Below are 18108 nucleotides of genomic sequence, written 5' to 3' on the forward strand. Positions count from 1 at the left end.
ATGAAAATTATAAGTAATTGATGTTCATTGTAATTACTTTATACATTGATTAATTACTCTCACCATTGCATTACTCTATAAAATCTGATTTTGAAAAGGAAATCTCAACAAATAAATTAAAAATGAAACATGGATTTATTTATCATTTATTGAATAGCTGACCTCAAAAAAACATTAAATAAGGGTAAAATTGTAAACTTACTTAGTTTCTTAATGCAAGTGAAATCTAAAAATGTGACATATAAAAAGCAATGGGAGTAATAAATACTCCATCTATCCCTAATTATTTGTCCAAGTTTCCTTTTTTACTTGTCCCTTTTTATTTGTTCATTTTGACAAATCAAGAAATGACAAAAAAATTTACCTATTATACTCTCAATTAATTAATTTCGGAAAAGGTAGAACTCTTGAAAAGCTTAAATTTTTAATTCATCTACTTCATGATTAATAGGGGTAAAATGGTAAACTCACTATGTCAATCATTATTTTTTTAATAAGTGCCAATTTAAAAGTAGACAAGTAATTAAGAATAGAGAAAGTATCTTGAAAAGGCATAGCTTTTTAATCGTTTTTTTGTTATGTGAAACTCCCTTTATTTGTAAGGGTAAAATTTGAAGAAAATCATTAATAACTTTTTTTATCATGTAAAACACCATTTATTTTTTAAATTGAGGGAGTAATAACAAATTGAAGAAGTCAAATTATTGACTAGGTATAGTTAGAATTTAGTTATAGTTTTCTTTCTTCTTATTGTACACAACGAACAATAATTCACATGGAATTTTGCTAATGAGCCCATCATGAATTACTTGTCCTAAACGAGGAGGCGATTGTCAAAATAACAACGACATACCTAGTTTAATTTCACAAGTAAAATCTGAAGAGGATGGTGTGTATGCATTCTTACCCCTTCCTTGCCTTGCGAGTGAGTGCCAAAATTGAGGAAATTAATTTGTTTTCATCCCAAAAAAAAAAAACCATTCAACGGAAGGGAATTCTATTTTCTCCCATTTCCGTGAATGCAACATCCTCGACACAATATCTTTCTCGGTCTTTTGGCTAAGATCAAATGTAGCTAAGAGTGTCAAATGGGCAGGTCGGGTTGAAATTGGACATATTAAAATGAGTTGAAATAGAAATAAAGTTGGGTCATGACCCGCCTAAATTTGGCTTGGGCTCAAACGGGCTAAAAATTGGATTGTGTCATGACCCACCCAAATGGACCATGGATCTTTAGGTATTAGTAATGCAAAGATATTCAACACATGCATTAGTATGGTTAACGGCCTTCAGGCTAGGGGTGGCAATTGGGCGGGTTGGGTTACATTTGGGCGGGTCAAAATGGGTCAAGACCCAACCCAAATTTGTTTGGGCCAAAATGGATTGGATCAAAATGGGTTAGGTAACGAGTCATAACCCAACTCGCCCAATTTTATTAAGTTTTAATAGTTTTATTTGTTATTTTATAAGCTTTTAGTACCTAATAAAATTATTATTTTTCTTTATTATAACTATATATAACACATAAAATAATTTTTTTAAAAAAACTAATAAGATTTTGACAAGATTTCTCAAAAATGAATTTGGGTTACATATCAACCCAATTTTTAAAGGCTTGAAATGGGTTGAGTTGAGATAGGTTGAGGCGTTGAGCTAACAAATGAGCTGGTCAATAACAAATTCAAACCTAAATGGATTGGATCGAATTGAGCTTGATTTTGCCACCCTACTTCATGCGTCGCCTAGGCTTTGTACTACAGCCCAAGCTTGGCACACCCCATCATAAAAAATAAAAAATATATTCAACACACGAAAAAAAAAAACATTAAACAACTGATATATTTATTTCTTGTGCTCCCCATATGAACATAGTATATGAAAAATCAGATACAAACTAATGAAAACTTAAATGGTTTGTCAACACTCTGGAAAATTGAAATTAATAATCATATTCACACTTTACTTTATAAACTGAATTTATTAACGTGATTCGTTTTCCAACTTCAGTAAATAAAATATGAAGTCATTTATTATAGTCAAAGTCAGCTGCTAAAACAGTGTTAAAAGTCAACAGAAGTTTGGAAAAGGACACTAGCACATGGTGGAAATTAAATGTCATGCCTTTTTAGCTAATGTTACGCTTGGACTCTGCAAAAATATTGATGGGTGCATGTCGGATACTTCAAATAATGCATTTTTGAAGAATTCAACATGGATGCAGCAACGTTTTGAAAGAGTCCGAGCAACATAGCCTTTTACGGATTGAAAAAAAAGACCCAAGCTAAAAGAAACTGAATCATGGAGCAAAATACAATTAAAATAATATGTACAGAAGAAGATTGGCCCTAGTTTTGATTGTGGGGTTGAACAATTATTGAGTTGAAATTTGGGAATTGTTCTTTAGTGCAAAATGATAGCATTAGGAAGAATTTTTGTGATTGAAAAGGGAAACCCACTCAAAAGGCAACTCATTTGTGAAGCTAAATATATAGAAATGTCACTTTTGGAATTCGTTTATGATTTTTTTTTCTTTATGATCGAGAAATCGATTGAGATCACCTAGGTTTAGAAACTTGAGATAACGGACTCATCCCTCTACCTTTTTCCACTTAAATACGAGACTTAAATCCTCCCTCAATCTTTGTCAATTGAACTAAGTATTGGGCGCGATGATTGTTGTCTCGAGACTCTATTTTCCTATCTTTCTCATCATTTATCTCCACATTTATTCATCCAGGTTTGCTTTTTCTCAACATTGGTGGAAGTTAAATGCCAGTCTTTTGAATTCTACTTCTGGAATTTCCACATCCTGGATCAACAGGCCGGTTTTTATTGCTAATTCCACTGCGAACTTCTATGCAGCGACACCCATCCTTCTGAGTGGAACCACTGGCCCTAGGTACCACATTTGTGGCTTCTACTGCAATTACAGTGCCACGGAGTGTGTTCTTGGTATCCTATTAGTAATATTCCAACACAGCTCCACCGGTGAGAATATCGATTATATATATATGAACCACAATTAGTATGGTCTGCTAACAGGAACCGTCCTGTGAACGTCAATGCAACGTTGCAACTAGGCCAAGATGGAAACTTGGTTCTGACAGATTCTGATGGCACTCTTGTTTGGTCCAGTAATACTACTGGAAAATCTGTTTCAGGCTTAAACTTGACAGAAACGGGGAATCTCGTGCTCTTTGACAAAGCCAATAGCGCAATTTGGCAATCTTTTGATCATCCTACGGATTGTTTGCTCCCGGGGCAGAATTTGGTTTCAGGACAGAAACTCATAGCAAGTGTTTCAGCATCCAATTGGAGTGAAGGTTTGTTTACTCTTACTATTCGAAATGGAAGCTGGGCTACTTACATAGACACTGATCCACCTCAGTTTTACTACTCTTCACCTTATTCGGATAACCGTTATTTCAGTTTTGATGGTCAAACCTTTACTGCTTTAAAACACCCTCCTAGACCAGCACCACAGTTCATCAAGCTTGGGGCTGATGGACATTTACGCGTATACCAACAGGGTAACTTTTTTCAATGGACAGAGGTATCTGACATTTTAACGCCGGATTTTGGGAACTGTGGGTACCCAATGGTGTGTGGAAGATACAGCATTTGTTCAAATGATGGGCAATGTAGCTGTCCAGTTGAAGGAAACTTCTTCACGCCATTTAACGATAGGAGACCGCATCTTGGATGTACGGAGTTAACATCCATTTCTTGTGACTCTTCGCAGTATCATAGACTCGTAGAGCTCAAGTACACCACATATTTTGCAGTTGACTTTAATGTCTATCAACTAAGTTCGAGCTTATGGTCTGAGGCAAAAAAGTTAGACGATTGCAAAAGGGCCTGTCTGAGTAATTGTTCTTGCAAAGCTATTGTTTGGGCTCGGACTCAAATGAAAAACTGCTTATTCCTGAATGAAGTCTTTTCACTCATAGACAAAGAGGAAAGAGTATACAACAACATGACCGTCTTTCTTAAGGTACATAATTCGTCAAATGAGCAGATCAATCATTCACCAAACATTTCACCTGGAAAGAAATCCAAGCCTTTCAAAGTGATAACAGGATATACTCTCGCAGCTTTCTTTGGGATAATTTTAAGTATCACTATTTGTTTTATTATTGTGAAAAGGAGGAGATATGAGTCAAGGAAGGCTGGTGATTTTATGGATCTAGAACCACTCTTACCAGGAATTCTAACTCGATTCTCTTACAATGACTTGAAAATAATTACAGAAGATTTCAACAGAAAGCTCGGGGAAGGAGGATTTGGCTCCGTATATGAAGGAACACTCAGTGATGGAACCAAAATAGCTGTGAAACATCTGGATGGTGTAGGTCAAGTAAAGGATTCATTCTTAACAGAAGTAAAGATACTCGGTAGTATTCATCATGTCAATCTGGTAAAACTCATAGGATTTTGTGGCGAAAAGAGCGAGAGTTTTCTGATCTATGAGTACATGGTAAATGGATCTTTGGATAGGTGGATTTCTCCTGAAAATGAAGAGAATGGACTTAAATGGCACACAAGGAAAAGGATTATATCAGATATTGCGAAAGGGTTAGCTTATCTACATGAGGATTGCAGCCATAAGATAATTCATTTGGACATCAAACCACAAAACATCCTTCTAGATCAATATTTCAATGCTAAGATATCTGATTTTGGATTGTCGAAACTAATTGAGAAAGACGTAAGCAAAGTTGTGACTAGAATGAGAGGAACACCGGGGTATTTAGCACCTGAATGGTTGAGCTCAGTAATCACTGAGAAAGTTGATGTGTATGCTTTTGGAATTGTACTCTTGGAAATTCTCTGTGGGCGAAAGAATTTGGATTGGTCCCAAGCTGATGAAGAAGATGTCCATTTGCTAAGTGTATTTAGGAGAAAAGCAGAACAAGACCAACTCATGGATATGGTTGACAACAACAACGAGGATATGCAGGTCCACCGAGAAGAAATCACAGAGATGATGAGCATCGCTGCATGGTGCCTACAAGGCGATTTTGCCAAGAGGCCTTCCATGTCATTGGTGGTTAAGGTACTGGAAGGTTTGGTGACTGTTGAAACAAACTTGGATTATAATTTCAAAAATGTAGCAAAGGTTGAGGCAGGCAACAAACAGAGGGAAGCCACTTTCAGTTCAAAATTTCCTTCAATTTTATCGGGACCAAGGTAAACGATAAGCTTAAGCTTTTAAATTTGATTGAACCAATTCAATGCTGGTGAGATAATTGAAAATTTTCCAATTCTAGCACAACTTTTTATGATGTATGAGATTACATATAAATTATACAAAAGTAATGTTCAGTAACTTCTACATTTGATGTTTAAGATTCGTGTTACTTATACAAATTGATATCATGACCACCATTGACTGTAAACTAGATTCTTTTCAACATCCAAAACACTCTCCGTAGCCTTGACCACCATTGACATTGATGGCTTCTTCGTGTAGTCACCGTGTAAACACAAAGAACCATAACTTAAAAGGACGAAAACTGTTGAGTGCATACTTAAGGGACTATCTTGAACCTACCGGCCTCAAACATTAACGATCATCTTTTGTAATCTTATCTATTTTTAAACATCAAAAGAATTTGTTCTTGGCATAAAAGGAGGTTTAGCTTTTACAGATATAAATCCTGTTTAACTTAACATGGACAATAAATTAAAATTTGGGATGAAACAATTGTGTGGACACAACAATGTAAGTTTTTGGCTCAAATGATGAAGTTAATATGCATTACTGCCGTTGACATGAAACCTTTCCCCTTTTCGGCCTTCAAAGTTTTCATTTGAATATTTGTTACTACTACCAAGATCTACACCGATGGCCATTCCGCCCAGGCTCACACCCAAGGTTTTGCAGCTCTCACGGTGCGCGCCCTCCTACTCATTGGGTACTGGCACTTGCCTTGACGGCCGGATATAGGTCGTGCATTTAAGTGTCATCCATTTTGGGGCTATTTGATTCGGCAGATGATTTGTTACACATTGCTTAGAGGATTTCAACTTTTGTGACCACTGTCCTGCTGTCTTAATCGATAAGCACCCTTTATGGGATCTAGGTTAGCGCACAAATTGACACTACTGTAATTTAATACAAAGTATATTCATCTACTAAATGCAAATCACATCTAACTACTATAAAATGCCTAACAAATAGAACATTGGTGGCTAGTTGCTACTACAATGATATAATATAACAATACAAGAGTAAGAATCCTAGATTATTTAGGATATGGTATTTAGTGTAATTACATCCAATGACCATTTGGTCAATTTGATTAACAAGAAAATAGTCAATCTCTTCTCCACCTTCGTTTTCATTGTAGTCGTCATTTTCGCCAGTTTCTTCTTCGTCTTCGATGTACCAAGAACATTGAATTGTTTTTAGTGAATTATATATCAAAAGACTTGAAACGATGTATCATGAACATGAATTGTTTTGGGCAAATTATATATCAAAAGAGTTGAAATATTGAGAGGGTTTCATATCTAAATTTTAGGACTGTTAAGAGGTGATTTGGAGTTGATCAAGATTGAATAGACAGTGTATACTTCATGTATACTCAATGTATACTTCATGAATACTCAGTGTATATTTCATGTATACTTAATCTATATTGAGCTTTTTGAGTGTATCATAATGTATAATCGGTGTATAGCTCATATATAAGCAAGCTATATTCAGTTTTTCAAGTTAATCATAGCATATAGTTAGTGTATAGCTCATGTATAAATTAATTATATTGAATAGTACTAGGTATACTCTTTCTATGACTTTTGACAAGCTATAATGTATATTTAGTATATTTCCTCTGATTTTGGCAATTTTTTTTATGTAAATAAATCATGGCTATATTTTCATAAATTAATTATTTTATTGTATCTATTTGAAACTAAATCTTTATTTAATTCATGTCTAGTTAGAATTTATTTGTCCAAACTCAAAATAATTTTTTGTAGTCTTCTAATTTGATTTCTTAATATTATAAATAAAGGTTCTCTTACACATTCTTGTCTTGAATTTCAAGAGCTTCTCCTCTTTAATTTTATTTAAGTGCATATATTAATCTTTTTGATACTTTTATTTTCTTTCAAATAATCTTAATATTATATTTTAAAATCATATTATTCTTTGGATACTTTTATTTCCTTCGTTGACCAAATAATCTTAATATTATATTTTAAAATCATATATATATTATCCAAAAATAAAAGGGAAGAAAAAGAAAAAAAAAACTTTTAAATTTGCAAGAATAAGCATTGCAGAGAATCACACGTTTCTCTCTTCTGCCGCTTGAAAATTCCAAAGCAGCAGCATATAAATTGTCTTCTTCCCAAAAAAATATCTAACTTCCCATTCTAAAAATTGATTGATTTTTTTTCGAAATTCACCTTCTTATAGATCGATCATCAATGGAAATTTCTATGATCTCCGATACGCTAACGATGGTGGTCACCACTCAAGGCTTAGGTTTTTCAAAGTTTCTTCTGAATCGCAATCTCAATTTCTTATCAAACAACATTTTCTCACTCTCCGATTCCTCATCGGAGCAGCAATCACCTTCCACCGCCGGAGTTCGTCAAATTTCCGCCGTGATTTGTCCGATCGATGTCTTAGCGCCGCCGCCTGTAAAGTACAACAAGGTCAAAGCCGCACCTCGAAGACTGGCTCGTAAGACAAGGCGGATTATACGGAAGTCGTTGATCGGTGGAGCTGATGAAGGTGATGAAAACGGATTCTTATTTGACGGAGGTAATTATGACGGGCCGTTTGGTGGTGGTGGTAGCTGGGGCGGTGGTGGTGGTGGTAGGGGATGGAATTTTGATGGATTTGGATGGGCAAATTGGGAAGAATCTTCGTCGAACTCGTTTTCGGATCCGGCTTTTGATTTTGTCTATGAGTTGATGTGTTGGGCTGCGTTGTCGAATTGCTTGCATTTTGCATTCAAGAAAGTGGTGAGAATTGTGGCTGGTGGATTCAGTGATACAGCTAGAGAGAAGGTTGTTCCAGTTAGACTTACATCTGTCTACTGAATCAGTAAGCTCAATTTACTGAGTAAATTCTGTTGGAGTTGCAATGTCATTCCACAATTCATATGTAAATAGTAGTGTATATATTTATCAACTCTGATTATGATAGCTTGTTATACATAAAGCAATATGTGACTATTCATAGTTGTTTATATGGAATTAAAACATCATCCTCCTTCGACTTTAGTTTACGTGTACATGATGTTCTTTCGCTTCCTTTACTTTGTATAGCCATGGCTGAAAGCTTCATGTAGTTAGACATGATTTTCTCTACTTTCAGAATCTTAGATACTCTTTTGCTTATTGATGATCTATAAATCTAGTATGGAGGTACATATTACTACCCTTCCATATTCGGAAACTGTTTTGAGCGAGTTTCTATCAGAAACAGTCTCTCTACCTTCTCAAGGCAGGGTTAAGGTCTGCGTACCTCCCTTAGACCTCACTTATGGGAATACCTTGTTGTTGTTGTTTTTAGCTTATATCTATCAAAAGGGACAAAAGAGGATGCTTTTAGCTTTCTCTGGTCATGTGCATGATCAGTGATTTGTGTTTCCCTAGATGTCCATGAGCTGGTGTTTACGCACATTTATCACTTAACTGTGACTTATAATATGTATTCTCACTTTAAATTGTAACTGAATTTCTTGGTTTGGAGTAAACACCGGGTGTGCATGTAAGTATTACCGTAGACAACATGCAATTTCAAAAATGTTGTTTTTAATCCCTTTGAAGTATTAGGTTTGGAATGTTCTGTATGGTATAAATTAAACCGTCCTTGTTCATCAAATTCACATTTTGATTAGTTGATTAGTTCTCAAAGGACAAACTTTGCATGAATAAATTGAAGAAAACAATCATAACTTTGTGAACATTGGAGAAGAAATTTACACAGCAGCGAGCAAGCTGCAATAGCTTAAACACAAGAAATTAACAAAAATTCAAAGGAACTTCCTCCTCACCTTGGGCCTGATAGGATCGAAGGCAATAAAGGAGTTGAATCTGCAAAACTGATATATGGTATTGCGGAAACAGTTTGTGGTCTAAAGCTGTAGTCTAGATCCTTGTCAACATCTATAACACCCTCCATGGCCTTGACCACCATCGACATTGATGGCCTCTTCGTGTAATCACTTTGTAAACACCAGGCAGCAATCTGCATCGCCTTTACTACTTCTTCTTTGTAAAACTGCATATCTTCACTGTGCTTATCAATAAGATCCACCAACTGCCCTTCCTCTGCCTTTCTCCTGAATAAGTTCACCATTACCTGTTGGTCTTCAGACTCCGATGCTTCAAAATGTCTTCTTCCACTCAAAATTTCCAAGAGCACAATGCCAAAGCTGTAGACATCTACCTTCTCTGTTATAACTCCACTAAGCCATTCAGGAGCCAAATAACCAGGAGTGCCTCTCATCTGAGTCATAACTTGGCTCTGATTCCGATCAATTAGCTTTGAAAGCCCAAAGTCAGCGAGTTTAGCATTGTACTTCTCATCCAGGAGTATGTTTGGGGGCTTAATATCCAAATGCAGAATCTTTTGCCTGCATTCTTCGTGAAGGTAGGCTAATCCTTTGGCTATGTCTTGAATAATCTTCCTCCTGCAGTTCCAATCTAGAGTTTGCTCCTGTTTCCCATGGTAGATCCATTTTTCTAGTGATCCGTTGCTCATGCATTCGTATACTAAAAGCCTATGAGATTTCTCAGCGCAGAAGCCAATCAATTGCACCAAGTTTACATGATGTATGCTGCCAATAGTTTCAACCTCAGCTAAGAATGACGTTTTGACTTGTCCTATTCCATCAAGGCATTTCACTGCAATTTTTGTGCCATCTGCTAAGCACCCTTCAAAAACTGACCCAAATCCTCCTTGACCAAGCTTCTTGGTGAAGTTCTCCGTTGCAACCTTTAGATCATCGTAAGAAAATCTAGTCGGCATTCCTGGTACGTGATCTAGATAATCCTCCTCGTCTTCATTGGCCTTTCTCTTCTTCTTCCAGAATATGAAAACTGCAATTCCAATTATGATCCCTAAGATGGAAATTCCTATGACAGAGCCCAGTATAGCACCATTAACACGCCTTTTCTCTTTAGCAGCAGCTATTTCAGGTTCAACCTGTACTTTTATAAATGCATGGGAATCATACATTGTCTTGTCCTTCTCATTATTCGCTAGTGAAAAGATCTCAGATGGTAGGTAGCAGTCTCCTGTGGATGAGTTTAAACCACTGCGAAACAAAGCAGCTTTACAGGAACAGTTCCTCAAACATGCATCTTTACAGGTATTCATATCAGTGTTTCTAATATCTTCCGTAAATGTGAAGTAGTCCAAATCTTGAAGATCCAAAAATATGTGGTTGTTTAAAGCATTACATGTGAGCCTTGTGACCTCAGAGCAACCCAGATTACCTTGCCTGTCATCTATCTGTCTGAAATAGGTCGTTGAATTAGAACTCGATTTGGGACAACTACACTGCCCCCTTGAGCAAATGCCATATCTTCCACAGGCCATGGGGTAATAACACTCGCCCTTATAACCTGTCAGGAGATCACCCACCTCAGTCCACCTACTTTGCCACTCATACACTTTCAAGTGTCCATCGGACTCCAATCTCATATATTGAGCTGAGGTTGCATTCAATCCAGCAATAGCCCCTAAAAAGTATGTTTGGGGAGGATTTGACTCTACAAAAGCAACAAAACCATCATCGGTAGCAGAGAGAGAAAACAAACCTCTCTCAGTCCAATTTGTTGTTGAAACACTTGCTGTTAGCTTCATCCCTGGTACTAACCTCTGCCCTGGAACCAAAGCATCAGTTGGGTGACCAAACGATTGCCAAACAGTTGCATTCTTCGAATCAAACAGAACAAGATTCCCCTCATCGGTCAAGTTTAAGCCAGCAATAGACTTCCCAGTAGTGTTAGTTGACCAAGCTAAAGTACCATCAGCATCTCTAAGCACCAAATCTCCTTCTGCTGTAAGTTCCAAAGTAGAATTGATCCTAACAGGTTTATTCCTGTTAGCAGACCAAACAACTTGTGGGAACCCAATCGCGGGAGAAGTAATTCGGGAAGCACTGTTGGTTTGCACAATGAATATGGCAAAGAGGTAAGTATCACAATTTCCATTACAGTAGAAACCACAAGCATATTTTGGACCAAAAGTTCCTCTGAGTAGTATGGCTCTTATTGTTGAGCCATCAGTGAAATTCACTGAATGGTCTGCAGAAATGCTGTTGATCCAAGTTGTAGAAAGATTTGCAGATGGATAATCATAAGGTTGGCTAGTTATCAAATGAAAAGAACAAGAAAGAATGAAGAAGAAGAAAGGTAAAAACTGGCTTAAAGCCATAAAGACCAATTTTTTTTTGGTTTTCCAAAAAAGGCAAAGGGCCTTTAGTTCATCATTGAGATGAAAAATGATTGAACTTAAATTTAAGATGTTGGGTTGTTTGAAAGAGTCTAATTAAGAGCTCTGCAATAAGCTGTTATTTGCTTATTATTGACCCATTAATGCATATTTTATTATCCTTGATGCAAAATATAATTATGGTCAAGAAAGCACCAAGTAGCTACTTCTTACAACTTGGAGAAATGGTGGACTAAATGAACGCGTTGACCTTACCAAGTCGTCCACCCACTAGAACTTCTTTCACTAAAATATTATACGATAGAAATATGTAAAATAATTAGCCTTTGCATATACATAAAATTTAAATACTGAATCGCTTTGGCATAATATATACTCTCCATTTCAAAAAAGAATGATCTGCTTTCTTTTTTTTCTAGGTTATTTTCAAAAGAATGACTCATTTCCTTATTTAACAACACATTAATTTAAGTTATTCATGTAATATGTTTAAAGCCACAAAATTAAAAGATATTTTGATACTTTTGACATTACTTTAATTTAGGACCACAAGATTGAATTTTTTAATTTTTTTTTATAAATTATATGTCAAATTAAATTAGGTCTTTTTTTTAAAACATAGAGAGTATATTTTGAATCCTTTTGTTTGGATTCTTAGTATGTTCATGTTTGACTTGACATGCTCTTCAAGAATATATATTTATTCTAATCTAGCGGTTGGAAAATGAATGAAAATAGTACTACTCCTTAATAATAAGGATTAAAAAAGTATAAAATGATAAATTATTCCTTGATTTTTGAAACTGATCAATTAGAAATGAACAAAATGAGTAGGTAAAGTTCCTTTTTCATTCCCTACTTTTTGACCCGACAGAGGTTTATTGGATAAAATTATAGAATGTGAAACCAATTTTGAAGTGTGAGAGGAAATGTATTAATCTTTGAAGAAATATTTCAATTTTCCAAATAGTCAACATTTCGACTTATAATTTTCAAAAGAAGTCTTTACTTTTTTATTATTTTTGTTTTTGTTCTTTTTTTACCCGTTTATAGCTAGGAGTTTCTTTTTACTTTTTTGATAATTCAAAGTCACAGTCTTCAAGTTGGAATTTGTGGGGGAAATATTTACCATTGAAGTAACTCTTATCGTCCGTAATAAGTTTAGTTCATCTTAGGTGTAATCTAATGAAATAACCACCTTAATGTATTACCAAAGAGAAAATACATTAAAAAAAAAAAAAAACTTAAACTTAAAAGTTCCTGCATATTAACCATGAAAGGGAATACACAAAGTAGTTTCTTTTTAATTTATTTTACTTTCACATATATTAATTAATAGTTAAACGTGTGAAAGTGATATATGTACAAATGACAGGTTAAAAGAGTACAATAACACATTTGACCACATTATTTACATAACAATATTAATTTGTGATAATACATAAAATCCTTCCTAAATTTGGCTAGATTTATAACTTGAACATCTATAATCTAATTTATGTTGTGTTTGTAATACCCTTCCAACTTTCCTTTTCTGTATCTGTCACTATCCCATCGAAGGCCCCGGCCCTCGGGACGCTAGACTAGACTGTCAATGTATATAGTAGATGATGTCGAACTAACCGAAGTAAATGATGTCGAACACCCTTCGGTTAGTTCATGTGTTTACTTCTTCAGATTTTGAACCCCTTGTTTAAAATCCTAGCTCCGCCACTGACGACGATTATAAGAAAGTCAACATGATGTCAAGAGGAGGAGACACCAATACAGAGAACTGTTTGCTTGGTGGAAACTTCAACTACTATATCCCCACTATATATGCATTATAAGAAAAAAAACCTAAGCTACAGAACATGACCCGTGGCGGAGCTAGATAGGGCCCAGGGGGTTCATCCTTCATATTTTAAACTCTTAGGGTGTGTTTGGTATGAAGGAAAATGTTTTCCAGGAAAACAAGTTGATTTTTGACTTATTTTCTCATGTTTGGTTGGTGAGTAGAAAATATTTTTCGGAAAAGATTTTTAGTGTTTGATTTATGAATGAAAAATATTTTTGAGAAATATCTTTTATTTTTACTAGAGTAGAAAATAATTTTTGAAATTGAAAATAGTTTTTAAAAACAAACTTAAATTTTTTTTGGGGGGTGGGGGTGGTAGGGGGTGGGTGAAAGGGGGGGGGGGTCGAGGGTAGGGGTGAAAAATTGAATTTTTGAAGTTGAAAATATTTTTGAAAAACAAACTTAAAATATTTTTTGGGGTGGGGGTGGGGGGGGCTGGTAGGGGGTGGGTGGGTGGGGGTCGAGGGTAGGGGTGAAAAATTGAAATTTTGAAGTTGAAAATATTTTTGAAAAACAAACTTAAAATTTTTTTTGGGTGGGGGTGGGTGGGTGGGGGTCAAGGGTAGGGGTGAAAAAATGAAATTTTGAAATTGAAAATATTTTTTTAAAACAAACTCAATTTTATTTTGGGGGTGGGGGGTGACCGGAGAGGGGGGAAGAGAGTTTTGGAAAATGTTTTCCTTAAGTTTAGAAGGGAAGTCATTTTCCTTAAATTTGAGGAAAATGAGTTAATTTGGAAAACATTTTCCAAAACATTTAGCCCAACCAAACATGAGAAAATTGGAAAACATTTTCCTTCATACCAAACACACCCTTAATGCAAAATCTGGCTCCGCCACTCAACATGACATAAATAAGCTGAAATGCAACTTATGAGTTTTCTTGATTTTGCATCTTAGTTTCATTTTCTTTGAACTTATGAGTTACTACCATAGCCAGCTTCACTGGATCTTAGCTAAAGACAAGGCATGAACTGTGACAATGCAACAACCACTTGAGGCATAATGCATACGCACGTAAACTTGACCTCAGCTGATAAATAAATACTTCAACCTTGAGTATGCACATCTAGACATGACCCTAACTCGTCTCCATTGTGTCAGTTGAACACTCCAACGTACAAAATGAGATCATCTAGACACCTCCAAAATCTATGTGACATGTAAGTATTAGGTATCCACGAGACATAGTGGGAACAAATTGGAGTATTTGGTTGCCAGTTGAGACCAAGTTAGGGTGTCTAGATGTGCACTTGTTTACTTGTCAATTGAGGTCATGTTTGAGTGTTTGTTTATATATTATACCAACACTTAACTCACCAAACGATTGAAAAAATAGATTGTCTTTATTATAGTCTATTGAATTGAAATTACAGATAACAAACAGAAATGAAAGTGTAATACAGAGAAGAAGAGAAATGAAGGAATACAGAGAACTCTTAACACTAATTTGGCTTATCAAACCATTTATTTATGTAATAATACCTTCATATAGTTCATGTCTAGCATGAACTTATTCAAGATCTCGCGCATAATTTGCTAAGTTTCCATCCATGTCCTCCCATAGATTCATTTTTGTACATAAAACGCGATTTTTTCCCTTTAGCAGCAGCTGGTTTAGCTTAAACCTGTACTTTTATAAACGCGACAGAGTCATACCTTGTCTTGTCCTTCTCATTATTCATTAGTGAAAAGATCTCAGTTGGTAAGTAGCACTCCCCTATGGCCCTGGAAGAATTTAAACCACTACGAAAGAATGCAGCTTTACAGGAACATTTATTCAAACATGCGCGTTTACAAGTATTCACATCTGTGTTACTAATATCTGCAGTAAACGTGAAATAGTCCACATCTTCAACTTCCAAAAGTCTGTGTTTCTTTAAGTTGTTACAAGTTAGCTTTTTGGCCTCAGAGCAACCAAGATTAGGCAGCCTAACGTTTATCGGTCTGAAATAGGTGGTTGAATTAGAGCTTATGGGACAACTACATTGCCCCATTGTGCAAATGCCATATCTTCCACAGACTGTGGGGTAATTGCACACACCACGAAAGCCTGTCAAGAGATCATCCACCTCTCCCCATCGATTTTTCCACTCGTACACTTTCAAGTGTCCATTGGACTCGAGTTTCATATACTGAGCAGAGGATGCTGGAGTAATAGAAACCAGAACCAACTCGGTTGTACCACTCGAATTTGTGAAGAAAGTTAAGCTTCCATTCAAATACTTAACGTAATTGGATCCTCCACTAGGATCCAATCCACCAATAGTCGCGTCAAAGTATGTTTGGGGAGGATTTGATTCTATGAAAGCAACCAAACCATTATCGATAGCAGAGAGGGAAAACAAGCCTCCTTCAGTCCAATTCGTTGTTGAAACACTTGCTGTTAGTTTCATCCCGGATACTAACTTCTGCCCTGGAACTAAAGCATCTGTCGGGTGATCAAACGATTGCCAAACAGTTGCATTCTTCGAATCAAACAGAACAAGATTCCCTTCATCGGTCAAGCTTAAACCAGCAACAGATTTGCCAGCAGTGTTAGTTGACCAAGCCAAAGTACCATCAGCATTTCTGAGCACCAAGTCTCCTTGTGCTGTAAGCTGCAAAGTTGAATTGATCTTAACCGGATTGTTCCGGTTAGCAGACCAAACAACTTGTGGGAATCCAATTGCGGGAGAAGTAATTTGGGACGCGCTATTAGTTTGCACAATGAAAATGGCAAAGAGGTAAGTATCACAATTGCCATTACAGTAGAAACCACAAGCATATTTTGGACCAAAAGTTCCTCTGAGTAGTATAGCCCTTACTCTTGAGCCATCAGTGAAATCCACTGAATGGGGTGCAGAAACACTGTTGATCCAAGTTGTAGAAAGATTTGCAGTGGGGTAATCGAAACGTTGGCCCGATATCAGATAACAAGAACAACAAAGGAGGATGAAGGCAAAAGGAAAAATCTTGCATAAAGCCATTAAGAACACTGAATATAGATGATTTAAAGTTTAACACAAGGCAAAGTGCCTTTGATGAATTGCACTTTCTAGTGCAAAATGCAGAATCTATATATAGTATGATCAAGACAGCAGCAAGCACCTAGTTTTCACAAATTAGATAACATTGAAATTGACTAGTAAAACTCAAGCCAGCTGGTAGTTTGTTGTATAGAATTCAAGTTGTCTTTGTCAATGCTATAAATGGCATGTAAAAAAGAATATATTGCTACATGATGATCTTTGACTATTATTTTAAAAAGGGAAAAAGTTCAAATATGTCATTGAACTTTCAGAAAAGGCTCATTTATGTCATCCGTTGAAAGTTTGGCTCATTTATGTCATTTCCATTTGAGAAAAGGCTCATCCATGCCAGTATTTGTTTTCAGTTAACAAACAATGGCTAACGGTGAGCCTTTTCTACACAAATGAGCAGAACTTTTAACCGATAGCATAGATAACTCTTTTCTCAAAGTTCGATAGCACATTTAAACCTTCTCTTTTAAAAATGAGCCTAGTTGAAATTTTGGCTTTTGGTATATTAAAATATTCACCGTTTACTTGTCCTACTATACAACATTCTGTAACTTGGACAAGCAATTAACAAGTCAAAGAATCCTACAATAAAAATGGTATTTGACCCATTTATTCGCTCAAACCATTGACCATGAATTCTATGTTCTACTTAGTCTCTCTTCTATTGTATTTTCATAGTAGATCGTTCGATCTGATTTTACTTATGAGAGTAGCACAAGTCCTACAAAACGTGTTTAAAGTCTCTTTTCTATTGTATTTTCATAGTAGATCGTTCGATCTGATTTTACTTATGAGAGTAGCATAAGTTCTACAAAACGTGTATTTTAAACATGACGATTAGTTCCTTGCTTCAAACGCAAGTAGATTGAACATGTTATGTCAATAGTGTTTGAATCATTGGTGTCATTGACTGTGCAAACTCCAAATGAAAATGAGCAACTCCAACCAGCTTTCTAAATGTATCTGTGATGTATGTTACATAATAATATATGTTTTACGATTGAGAGTAGAGAGCTTCATCAAGTCAATATCAATAGAAAGATGTGATGTGTCGTGTCCTTAAATGAACGATGTTTTCTTCAATATCTCATAATATTATTAATTTCATGATAAAGAAACATTGACAGGATACAAGAGATCAGTTGACAAACTTACTTGAATAAAAGCAAAAACTCATCTAAAATACAATGGCAAACCTGTTTTACAAGTAAACTAAAGATCTATAATCGACTCGTACTAAGATCATATTACAACGAGGAGGAGATAGACCTCGAAAAACACTTGAATAAATGTGGATGAAAATTTCATATAGAGATACAAGAACAATGTCAAAAATTTGTCCAACAAAAATAGGCCCCTTGGGGGTTTATGTATGGAAACTGATCAATCTTTTTTACCAACAATAATGATGAATGAAAAGCTTCTTTCTTTCACCAGCAAAGTGATCAAAGGCTCTGTCCAGTGCAGGGTCAAGCCGAAAACCAATCAATCGATGCTGCCTCTTTCGTTCTATTTGGTATTAATTCAAATATGGCAACTCATCCTCTCTTGAAAACATCAGCATTGCCAGCAATCATCTAGCAATCATATCACATCAAACAGCTGTGGGTCAAATCTACACATAATGCAGACTACAAGTTATCTTACATCGACTCATAAGCATCTATCCATAGTCTATCCATATAACAAGCATTGAAGATAGTTGAGTAAGTACATAAAAAGAAACAAAGCAATTAGGATTTGTATCCAATTTTCTCCACCAGCTATTGTGGTATGTCATGTGAGACAAGCAAAGATAGATATAGTTCAGGGAAAATAAAA

General features: G+C 35.7%; 3 protein-coding genes across 3 annotated transcripts; 2 read left to right on the forward strand and 1 right to left on the reverse strand.

Moving 5' to 3' along the window:
* The first annotated feature begins 1218 nt into the window (after positions 1 to 1218).
* Positions 1219 to 5194, forward strand: LOC125839196 (G-type lectin S-receptor-like serine/threonine-protein kinase SD2-5). Its single transcript, XM_049518169.1, has 3 exons — positions 1219 to 1397; positions 2738 to 2952; positions 2994 to 5194. Exons 1-3 carry the CDS (start codon positions 1219 to 1221, stop codon positions 5192 to 5194), a joined length of 2595 nt encoding a protein of 864 aa, XP_049374126.1.
* A 2114-nt stretch (positions 5195 to 7308) lies between these two features.
* Positions 7309 to 8236, forward strand: LOC125839345 (uncharacterized). The gene has a single exon (XM_049518336.1). It carries the CDS (start codon positions 7441 to 7443, stop codon positions 8059 to 8061), a length of 621 nt encoding a protein of 206 aa, XP_049374293.1. The 5' UTR covers positions 7309 to 7440; the 3' UTR covers positions 8062 to 8236.
* Positions 8237 to 8905: 669 nt separating this feature from the next.
* Positions 8906 to 16262, reverse strand: LOC125839281 (G-type lectin S-receptor-like serine/threonine-protein kinase SD2-5). Its single transcript, XM_049518258.1, has 2 exons — positions 15674 to 16262; positions 8906 to 10850 (listed from the first exon to the last, which is right to left on the reverse strand). Exons 1-2 carry the CDS (start codon positions 16231 to 16233, stop codon positions 9017 to 9019), a joined length of 2394 nt encoding a protein of 797 aa, XP_049374215.1. The 5' UTR covers positions 16234 to 16262; the 3' UTR covers positions 8906 to 9016.
* Between the last annotated feature and the right edge of the window lie 1846 nt (positions 16263 to 18108).

This window comes from Solanum verrucosum, unplaced genomic scaffold (assembly GCF_900185275.1).
Source record: "Solanum verrucosum unplaced genomic scaffold, falcon-dt-bn FXZP01000170.1, whole genome shotgun sequence".
NCBI lineage: Eukaryota > Viridiplantae > Streptophyta > Magnoliopsida > Solanales > Solanaceae > Solanum > Solanum verrucosum.

Coding starts and splice junctions, on each gene's coding strand:
- LOC125839196 (XM_049518169.1), top strand. CDS start 1,219: ATGGACCATGGATCTTTAGGTATTAGTAATGCAAAGATATTCAACACA. Junction 1,398..2,737: donor AATGGATTGGATCAAAATGG/GTTAGGTAACGA, acceptor TTATTCATCCAG/GTTTGCTTTTTCTCAACATT. Junction 2,953..2,993: donor TGCCACGGAGTGTGTTCTTG/GTATCCTATTAG, acceptor TCCACCGGTGAG/AATATCGATTATATATATAT.
- LOC125839345 (XM_049518336.1), top strand. CDS start 7,441: ATGGAAATTTCTATGATCTCCGATACGCTAACGATGGTGGTCACCACT.
- LOC125839281 (XM_049518258.1), bottom strand. CDS start 16,233: ATGGCTTTATGCAAGATTTTTCCTTTTGCCTTCATCCTCCTTTGTTGT. Junction 10,851..15,673: donor GCTTTAGTTCCAGGGCAGAA/GTTAGTATCCGG, acceptor TCCAGGGCAGAG/GTTAGTACCAGGGATGAAGC.